General features: G+C 41.8%; 1 protein-coding gene across 2 annotated transcripts; it reads left to right on the top strand.

The window, feature by feature from the left end:
- The first annotated feature begins 466 nt into the window (after nt 1–466).
- Nucleotides 467–10,413, top strand: srsf3b (serine and arginine rich splicing factor 3b). 2 transcript variants are annotated; one of them, XR_014619851.1, is made up of 7 exons: nt 467–643; nt 1,641–1,705; nt 3,114–3,324; nt 3,447–3,578; nt 4,219–4,670; nt 5,860–5,898; nt 6,573–6,659. XR_014619851.1 is itself a non-coding variant. In XM_084317600.1 (7 exons), exons 2-7 carry the CDS (start codon nt 1,699–1,701, stop codon nt 9,769–9,771), a joined length of 504 nt encoding a protein of 167 aa, XP_084173726.1. In that variant the 5' UTR covers nt 529–643; nt 1,641–1,698; the 3' UTR covers nt 9,772–10,413. The 2 variants fall into 2 exon arrangements, 1 of the variants encoding a protein (XP_084173726.1); XM_084317600.1 differs by lacking the exon at nt 4,219–4,670 and adding an exon at nt 9,744–10,413 and having other exon boundaries at nt 529–643.
- The last annotated feature ends 316 nt before the right edge of the window (nt 10,414–10,729 follow it).

Consider the following 10,729-nt stretch of genomic DNA (forward strand, 5'->3'; position numbering starts at 1 on the left):
TACTTCCCCTGGAAGCTGCCTCCGAACGGACCAAACTTTTCCCGAATCCTGTCGGCAAACAAGCTAGAACGTCCCGGTCATGTAGTAAATTCTTCAGGCAAAGCCGTTGCAGTGGCTTAAACGAGGAAATATTGTGCACTTCACACGTTTCTATAATTGTTTGGTCGAAACCGGAAAGTCTGTAGCCGGCACTTCCTGTACTACCGCCTCCCAGCAGGGTGTGTGTGCGAGAGAGAGAGTGTGTTCGTTCATGTGTCCGGGTTAGTCCTCTTTCATTCCACTGTATTGCTGTTATCGAGGGGTTACCTGGCTGTTGAATGTATTCATGATTATTTATGTTGTTACATACCTTCCCTAACATATAACTGCTACAGTATATATATGTAGTGTATGTAATGTATATACCCCAAATTAACCCTGACCTACCTACCTCGCAAAACACCAGACAGGTAACACTTGCTCCGCCCCCCCTATATCTTTTTTTGTCCAACCACGTGACAAGCCATCATCAAACGTCCTATCAGGGAGTTACCTTTTTCCGTCACGCCATTTCACGCGCGCGCAGCACACGACGGCCGGGCGGAGGACGAACGAACCAGTCGAGGAGTGTGCAGATTTTATGGTGTGAGATAGAACGAACACGGTAATACTTTAAATTGTATACTAAAATATGAATTGTGTTTGTATAGTTACTTAACTCTAAGTTTGTGTGAACGTAATAGCTAATGCTATATGTGTTAGTGTGATGCACGCGAGCTAACGTTAGCGCACCGAGGTTAGGCCACAACAAGCGGCAGCCATTTTCTTAGCGAATGTTCGCTAACGTTAGTGCTAACCAGCCTAGTAAACTGAAATCTAAAGACAACCAGGCGTTTCATTGTACTATTCGGGCTAACGTGTCTTCTTTTTTAGATGTTAGATCTAATGTTAAGTTAGCTAATGTTACCGCGAGCCCATCATTGATCAGCCATTTCCGAAATATCGAACAAAGGGCAAGGCCTAATATAAAGGCCCTGTGTTCAGAACGTCAATATTACATTCTTGGAGAGTTTGATTTGTAGATGGAAAATAAAACATAACCCATTGTAAATACGAATATAACGCTCTACTAGCATGTTGTCTCGCATTAGTCTATCGACTAGAGTGGCGATTAGTAAAACATGTCTTTGTTTACATCTGGACTTGGCCCTTTTAAACGGGTTTGCTGTTTGTTAGCCTTTCTCGTGCCACCCAAGCCATAACAATTTATGTCCTTTAATTACAAAACTGGTTTGTGACGTTAGCAAGTTCACATTTTTTTTACTCATCAGACTCCGTAAACGCATAAAGTAGAATATCATCAACAGCAGAATGGGCCCTCATTTCCTTGTGTGAATGCATTTCCACACGATACACAAGCTTGAGCCCTCACCTTCATCTGCTAACATTACCAAAAAGTAATGCTTTATGTTAAAACAAAAATTAAAGCCTGACTCTTTAAATGTGTAGTTGTGTATCTTCAGGGGGTGGGGGCGACCACTGGGTCCAGTCTTTTCCATTCTTAAAAACGAATGACTTTTTGTTGGATCACAATTGTCATGTTGTATGATGTGTCAAATGTGTACTACATATAAATCTAAATGAACCAATTCTTCTTTCAGTTGCTCATTCACGAAACGGTTGGAGTATCAATTTGGTTGAAAATTGAGGCCTCCTGAAATGGGAGGTAAGTTCTCTAGCTTTCATACCTGCATGCCACTACAGCGTGCCTCTTATTACATGCCACCACTGTCTACTAGTACACGCCACGGTACACACCATTACATGCCAGTTACAATACAATAGCGTGCCTCTTATTACATGCCAGTACACATTCTATTACATGTCAGTACATAGTGTGCCTCTACTATTACATGCCAGTACACATGTGTATTACAGAAAGTTGGCTAACCTATTCCAGAGCTCCTCTTGCTCAAATGATTCAGAAAAAAACGTTATAGTGCAATGTTAATGTGGGTGGATTGCATGTGGCATATCACTTCTTATTACATGGCGTTTTAACATTCGCCGAAATGCTTGATTGTGATTGGTCAATACCGCTCGGTTGCCCCTGACAGCGGTGAATTATTTTTCGATAACTGACCTCTGCCATGGGCAACGCGCAATAATCACTGGTGATATGGGTAACTAGCGCTATTGACCAATCACAATCAAGCATTTAGATCGCAGTCACGAAAGCTAAGCTCAGCATATGCACAGCTGCACTCATCAGTGCAATCAGACCACAGACCTGCCGGCGATAATAATAATAACTTTATTTGGGCTGACAGCGGAGCCACAGAACAACTGCGTCTGCATTTGATCTCGTCTTGTCGATGGTGTAAAATGAATTAGGTATATTGTTAGTAAGTTAGCCATGTAATAATCGGGATAATGTATAGCCTATACTCAATCATTGTCGCAAAATAATTGACCTGCACTGCGTTTAAAACACCTCGGCGTGGCGCCTCAGTGTTCTAAACTCTGTGTCGGTCAATTATTTTGCGACAATGACCTCATGGGCAATTATCCCTTACATAGGTAGATTTTCTGAGCATGATCCCAATTGGCCTAATGTTTAATTTCTGAATCATCAACTTGACCACCCCCCTACATTAACTCATTGACCGCCACGCTTAGGTGCGCTAGAGGGCGCTAAAGCGCCACCGCTTTAATCAATGGGGGAGATTTGCGAGTGCTTAAAATATCTTAAATTATGGCTATGGGTCTAATACACTCGTTGATTATCAGTGAGTTGCTTGCAGTCAACATATACAAAACGTATTGTTTTTTCATCTGTACATTTCCGTTTTATACCGTTTTGAATATGAGTATAGTTTTGGTGATTTCTAGTAATTCCAGAGAAAGACGCGATAATAGCCCTTTGGTGGAATACACAAAACACGTTGACATTTTTCGGCTGATTATCGAATCTTCCTGAAATCAACACTAGATCATCATTATTGTCCTTCCTCGTGCATACATGAAATGGCCCTCGTAGCGCCGTCCCGCCTATCATCGGGTCTGGCGTCCAATGAGTTAAGTGATACCATAATGTAATGGCTTATTCTACACCACTGTGCATACTTTTCCAGATCCTGCCATGCATAGAGACTGTCCTCTCGATTGCAAGGTCTATGTTGGAAACCTGGGGAACAATGGGAACAAGACGGAACTGGAGAGAGCCTTCGGATACTATGGTCCACTCCGCAGCGTTTGGGTTGCCAGGAACCCCCCAGGTTTCGCCTTTGTAGAATTTGAAGATCCCAGAGATGCAACGGATGCAACACGAGAGCTTGACGGAAGGTGAGCCGCTATTCGTCCTGGTGACAACGAAAGGGGAAAATAGCAGAAAGTGGAGTCGTCTCGCTTTGGCCACAGCATTGGATTTTGATTTTCTTCTCTCTGCCTGCCTCGATCTTTTCTAGGACGCTGTGCGGTTGTCGTGTACGAGTAGAGCTGTCAAATGGTGAGAAACGTACCCGTAACCGTGGCCCTCCCCCCTCGTGGAGCAGGAGACCCAGAGATGACCGGCGTCGTAGCCCGGCCGCCAGACGCAGGTAACCCAAGCTGATTTGTCTGACAATGGTGCCCAATAGAGACCACTAATCTTTCTGCTTCCTTTCCTATTTAACCCACCTCTTTTAGTTCCTGATTCCATTGTCTGACCTGCAGTATGTCTCCTGGTGTTTGCACTTGTCTTTGCCTTTTCTTATCTGTTTGTTTTGTTTTGTGGTAATTACACAGCCGTTACTGTTGTGATGCCCAAGGCATGCAGTTTTCATCTTCATTGCCATTGTTGTTCATTTTAACAGAAGTACCAGAGAGCTAAACAATCAAGATCAGTGATTTATAGTGTGATTTCAGCATGGAATTGGCGATTTGTACTAATTATTTCAAGTACTGTACCATTGCTAAATGTATTTTTAAATCTGGCTTGCAAGACTTTTGCCTAAAGCACCAATGAATTTGTAAGTGTACTATTTCATGTGCACGTAAATTTTTAAGCTTAAACAATGTTTGAAAATGACAACTAGACGTTTGAAATAAGGTAATTCCTATGTCAAAGTAGTCATTTGCATAAATGTTGAGGGAAAATGAAATTGCCAGTTGTGATGCCATTTTTTATTATTTTTATTTAAAAAATTGAGGTTGATTTTTATTTACCATCTATATTAATAAGAATGAACCCCGTTGCAGAGTCACCACCATGCCTCTTCTCACCACCCCCAGTCAACTAGTCCTCTTTCAGCATCATGTGACCGCTGACCAGCGTGCCCCAATCAGCTTGGCTGGTGTCGTGTCACATGACCCAGGCATGGCCAGTCGTCAGGTTGCACCAGCCCATTGGTTCCTGAGCATGCCGTTCTCAACCTCCTCCTCCTCCTCCAACCTTAACCCAAACGGCAGCGGCCCACCTCACATTCCCGACCAATCAGCGTTATACGTTCCCAAATGTCTACACTACAACCTACCAGCAGCAGCCTTCGGCTAACCAATAAAAGCAGGAAAAAAGCCACAGCCAGCCCCCATCCGCCTGCCAACTAATCACCTCGCAGCATCTGGCCAGTCCTATTCAGCCAATTCTGCCTACCCGGCCGACAGTCTGCCTCCCTTTCGTCATATCTAGCTTGTTGAAAACCAAAATACTAGTAAGTTTTTCCTGCTTCATACAGTTCACTGCTGATTACAGTTTTGAAAGTGAGAGACAGCTGGTTTAAAAGGTTGTTTTGTTTTGAATCGTAAGGGGTTGTCTTTTTCTCCTCACTCAATACTGTAATTCATTGTTTCCAAAGGGGGATGGCTCAGCATCCAATGTCTAGAAGCTTTACATTTGGATGATAGATAACCTTCCTGGTTTGTCATGGGGCTCTGAACAGAATAATGAAATCACTAAAGTCAATACTCCTCCCCAACCCCCCGGAAAGTCAAACGCCCATTTTGTGTGTGCTCTGCGGTTGATAATGGGTGATCATAGCCTGGATGTTTCTACAGTATTAAATTCCAATGCCCTATATATATTACCATTGGTTTTGTTAAAAACCTCCCATTTCCCTACACTTTCCATTTAGATGCAGTGGACCAAGTGCATAAAGGTGGATGCCTTCTAGTGTGATGTTTTTTTTTATAAATTATTATTACAAACTCCCAGTGCAAAACTCCTAGGTCTCCTTGATATTGCAATTATCCTCCTTAATCTTTAGTTGTTTACAACACGTGGGCAAGCTAAATAAATCATAAATATTTATAAGACTGCTGAACATTTATACATTAATTATTTAATTGTATATTGCATAAACTGGGCCACTAATTACCACTTTAGCACATTATTATTTAGCACATTATTATTGACAAATTATGAAGTTGTCAACGGTTAGTGAAATGCATACCATCTTTGTCCAAATAACTAAATCGACCCTGACCAGTTTGTAGAGAGTGAAGAGGTGGAGCTAATGCTACATGTGCATTGCACTGTGGGATAGGCTGGGAGGACCAAATAAATGTGGGTTGTGAGTTAGAGGCCACTGTCTTTATGTATCTGGTCCACTGCTATTCAGTCGTCTGTGTTATCTAGTAACATTTACTGAGAGTTTCAGAGCTAGTTGCCCTCTTGTGTTAGAGGAGGCCTAGCCTCGGGGGAGAGCAGACACTATGGGAGGTGTTGTGGGGTCAGAGGAGGCCTAGCCTCTGGGGAGAGCAGACACTATGGGAGGTGTTGTGGGGTCAGAGGAGGCCTAGCCTTGGGGGAGAGCAGACACTATGGGTGGTGTTGTGGGGTCAGTAGGTAAAGCAGTGCCTCCTGTTTTTTTTTAACACGGTCTTGCTTCTTGCTCTTCTCAGATCCCCGCGCAGGAGGAGCTTCAGTCGCAGTCGAAGCAGGTATAGAAACGTACAAGTGATTTATAAAGATAAAAAATCCAGAGTGACGCCAGTCCCTTTGATTTGGATAATCGCATGTCAAATTTAACAAACCGGCCACCTGTTTGTGAGAACGAATGAGTCTTTCCCAACCATTCTAATTAATTGTCATTATACACCACAAGTACAATACAACAAAAATAAGTTTGACATCCAAACAGAGTGCAAATGTAACAGTGCAATAGTAATGTACAAGTGATAAACTGAGTATAAAATATATATACTACTGTACTAGTGCTAATCAGATGTATGTACAGAGTTACACTTAAGCGTAACAAGTAAGGGATATGTATAGATATAGTATCTAGATATGCAAAAGGATTATGTGCCGGTATGTACAGACGGGTGGATAGATGTGCAGTATATACAGTAAGAATAAATATATATAAAGTTAGAAACTTTCCAATCTATAGTACTTTCCAAGGCTGATAATATAACAGTATGTAATTCCACTGTATTGCTTTCCTTTTTAATGGAGCAGCTCCAAGGTTGCACATCAGATTTCAAAGGAATATATATTTTGGGATGGATTTTCCCTTGAGCTACAAAGGACAATACAACAAAGCAATAATAACTAATGGCATGGCGAGCGTTGTTGTGATTGTGTGGCTTTGACTCTGGCTTTGTGCATACAGGTCCCTCTCCAGAGACAGGAGGAGGGAGAGATCCGTCTCCCGGGACAGGAACCACAAACCTTCAAGGTCCTTCTCTAGATCACGGAGGTATTGTCATCCTCTTATGCTCCTTCCAAACCATGTAGTAGTAGTTTGCGGACACTAACTTAAAGACGAATGTTGATGACATCACTGGTCCAATTTTTACAACACTTGGTGCGATGATTCATCTTGCCACTGTGTTCCGGCATTAAAGGCATTTCATGGACTGGTACATTTGAAAGGCCATAACTCCTGTCCTATAAATCAGATTGACACGGAAGTTGCAAGTTGGCTTACACATCCACTTGTCAGTCGCAACAACTTGCCTCTTGGATCAAGTACGCCATAATGGAATTTACCTGTCGGCACCAAATTTGCAGAATAGTATTTGCATCTAGTTTAAATGGAATGAATACAAAAATTAAGTTCCACACTGTTGTCCTGCTCCCATGTTGTATTTATTAATGCCAAATGGCTGTGATGTTTCACAGGTTTTCAGGAAAAAATTATAATAATAAAAAAGAAAGTGGTCTGAGGTGTCGTGCATGGCAGAAGGATACTATATAGTCTGTACCATACAGGGCTCTACACTAACCCTGTTCTCAAGGAGCACATGTAAATTAAAAAGTTAGGAGCACAAAGAAATTTAGGAGCACAGTGAAACATTTTTGTATCAAGGCTAGGGTGACTATCTTCAAACACTGGGACACTTGAAATATATATATATATATACTGTATATATTTATATATATATATATATAGAGAGAAAAGTGTAACACATGTATGCACTGTTTTTAGAGACTGAGAAACGGCCTTTTATTGGAGATATGTCCATAAAGACACTCTAGCTGCCTGTGCTTTGTGTGTATGTAGGGCTAGGGGAGCTGTCTACCTTCTATGTGGTGCTGATTGATCAGCCTTTGCTTCAATCAGCTGCTTGTGCAGACACATTTGGATATTATTGTGTTTGCATAACATACTGTTCTAATTCACCCATATATGTTAAATAGAATTTATCTGTCAATTGTGTCGTGGGTTTTCAATGCCTAAAACAAAACGCTTGCCAACGGAGGGCTCGACATTAGCCTTGTAATGTGAGCTACAGTAGGCTATAGCACGACATTAGCTTGGTAATGTGAGCTACAGTAGGCTATAGCACGACTAGGGGTGCACCGATATATCGGTCGGGTATCGGTATCGGCCGATAAGTGCCTTGTTGCCTGCTATCGGCCGATAAGCTCAAATGTGCCGATAGCAGTCGCCGATAAATAACCATCAATTTGTGTAGCGTCAAAAGGCAAAAAAAAAAGTTCACTCGCGACCTACCTGCACAACGCCCGCCGTCCCCCACACACACACACAAGCTACTGCATCAAAGTTACTACTTATGATTAACAAGGCATTCGTTTTGTGGCATTAACATTATATAGTTAGTGTTACACGTTCATAATATCAGCATATTATTTACCCGAACGTAGCAAGCGTTCATACTAGCTCAGTTCCTTCCGTTGCTCACAGCCCTGAGTTTTACCCATTCTGCAATCTGTTAATAACGTTTTCAATCAGACACATGTATAGAAAGGCTTTGTTTTATTATAACATTAGTTGCAGTAAAATCATTATGCCTCATTTAAGTCATCCTGCGGAGCTAAAAGCTAAACGTCAGCCGAGCCGTGTTGTTGTTCTAGAAATCCTCTCGTCAACTCAAAATCAATGGCGGACGAAAGCCGAAGTAAAAAATGTATACGGCTTGCCGATTGGTGGTAACAGCAGAGGCGGGTGCAAGCGGTGTGTGACGTAATTGGCAGAATCGACTGTCAATCAAAATGTCATTGGTTGAGACAATAGTATCTCGCTGCAGCCCAGCAGGTAGACCATGCTGGGAGAACTAGTATCTAGCTGCAGCCCTGCAGAACATACTGGGAGAGAGATAGTGCTATTTCTTGATGTCTTGATGTTTCCTTTTTTTAAGTAAGTAAAGAGGCCTATGTTCATATCGGTGAGCACAATTTGTAAGACAAATATACAGTAGTTTAAAAAAAAATTACAAAAAAATATATTAATATTTAAAAAATATTTTGCCACAAATATCGGTATCGGCCGATTGTGTTAGTTGAACAATCGGTATCGGTGGCAAATTTTCATATCGGTGCATCCCTAAGCACGACATTAGCTTGGTAACATGAGCTACAGTAGGCTATAGCTCGACATTAGCTTGGTAACATGAGCTACAGTAGGCTATAGCTCGACATTAGCTTGGTAACATGAGCTACAGTAGGCTATAGCTCAACATTAGCTTGGTAACGTGAGCTACAGTAGCCTATAGCTCAACATTAGCTTGGTAACGAGCTACAGTAGCCTATAGCTCAACATTAGCTTGGTAACGTGAGCTACAGTAGGCTATAGCTCAACATTAGCTTGGTAACGTAAGTACCGCCATGTTAACGTTAGCAGCCTCAGTTAAACCTGGCAATGATGAAGCTTGCGAATCCCCCTCCCCGGATTCCTCTTTCATAGTCTCTTTTCAGCTCAAAATAAAAATGAATGGGCTTCATTTTTAGCGATGTCTGCGTGTATAACTTATAGCCTATCGTATCGAGGGGGGAAACGATTGCAGTAGATTGTAATCTTTACTCGCACACTGTGCTCCTAAATGATTTTTCCGGTTCGCACAAATCTATTCTTAGGGGAAAATGCGAGTGAAATGGCCACACTGTAAAGCCCTGCCATACAAGCAATGGGTAACATGATTGTCAATGATTGGGCCAAAGGGTGTTTTGATCACCTTGTTTTAAACTGGAAGTAATGAATGCGGCAGTGACCGTTTTACCCATAGACTTATATAAAGGCTAGATGACCCGCGCTGCTGGCCAATGTAGGCTGACGTTGCCACATGGTGGCCATCTGGCCACAGGCAGCACGTTTGTAATAAACCAAACCGTTTGTAAATCGGTTCAAAATGTTGCAAGCTATGGTTATTTCAATAGTACATGCACCATAGACATTCATGTTATGAGTGGGCGTGCTGCCTGTGACAAGATGGCCACCGGTGAACTACGCTGGAGACTCCACCTTGCACCATCTAGTTATATATATTTATGGCTTTACCTGTATGTCTTGTTTGACTAAATTACATTCTTTCTCCCCCAGCCGTTCCAGGTCTACTGAGAGAAAGTAAGAGGAAGCATGGCTGCCATGTGTGAAGGCAGGAGAAGACTAGTGAACGGTTGTACTGGAGTTGCCGTTACACGTGATGGACTTAAACAAGACCCTGTGGTCCTTTTTTTTTTTTTGCTTTTTTTTAAACAATCAATCTTTTAGCGTTTTGTTTTTGGTCCTTTTTCTTCTTCTTTCGCTTTGTGTTTGCAGATGTATGCTAGACCCAAGTCCTGTTAGTCCTGTACGTTTCTGAAACGGTTGTCCCAAGCAGCATTCCATTTCACCATATCTTTAAGCTTCCTGTCCCTGTTTATTATTGTCAATGAATGTACCGTGTAGTTTGGCGTAGTGTAGTGATTCACCGTAATCCTCATGTTAAAAGGCCAGCAGGATGTTTGTGTCAGGAAAGGGATGGGATGGTGAATGACATTCCCTCCATTTATGACCTTTTATCTTGTATTCTTATGTATCTGACTTTCATACTTTGTGCTCTTCTTGGAAAGTTCTGTCAACTGGATCAAAGGCTCCTTATTTGGCATATTGTATCATATAACAGAGGAAGGTGATATGAAGTAATGAACACAGCTGTTTAAATTTTTGACTACAAGATTCCACTGTTTTTTTGATATTTGTACCGTTCTCAATTAAAAGTACAGGTTGTAGGAAACCATGCATCTTTTAGTGATCTTTTTTAACAGAATTTGACATGGGCTGTCTTCATTTTGACGAGGTCACTATTGCACAGTAGCAACAAACCTGGTAGCTGTGTATATTGGGGCTGCTCAATTATGGCAAATCATAATCGTGATTGTTTTGGTCAATTAATATTAATTAACGCTGTCCAGCGTTATTGGCCACCATGCGCATTCTGCCAATATCGCTGTCCAGCGTTTTTGAGATCAATATTTAATTTTTTCGCCATGGCATTCATAATTCATATATACACCCGCGACGCTGCAGCTTGACCCTATAGGTGA

Source organism: Notolepis coatsorum, assembly GCF_963971535.1.
Source record: "Notolepis coatsorum genome assembly, chromosome: 6".
NCBI classification, from domain to species: Eukaryota; Metazoa; Chordata; class Actinopteri; order Aulopiformes; family Paralepididae; genus Notolepis; species Notolepis coatsorum.

Bases quoted from the DNA above. Each gene is read 5' to 3' on its own strand.
- srsf3b (XM_084317600.1), top strand. The intron at 3,579-5,859 runs GTAACCCAAGCT...TGCTCTTCTCAG, and splicing joins AGCCCGGCCGCCAGACGCAG to ATCCCCGCGCAGGAGGAGCT. The intron at 6,660-9,743 runs GTATTGTCATCC...TTTCTCCCCCAG, and splicing joins TCCTTCTCTAGATCACGGAG to CCGTTCCAGGTCTACTGAGA.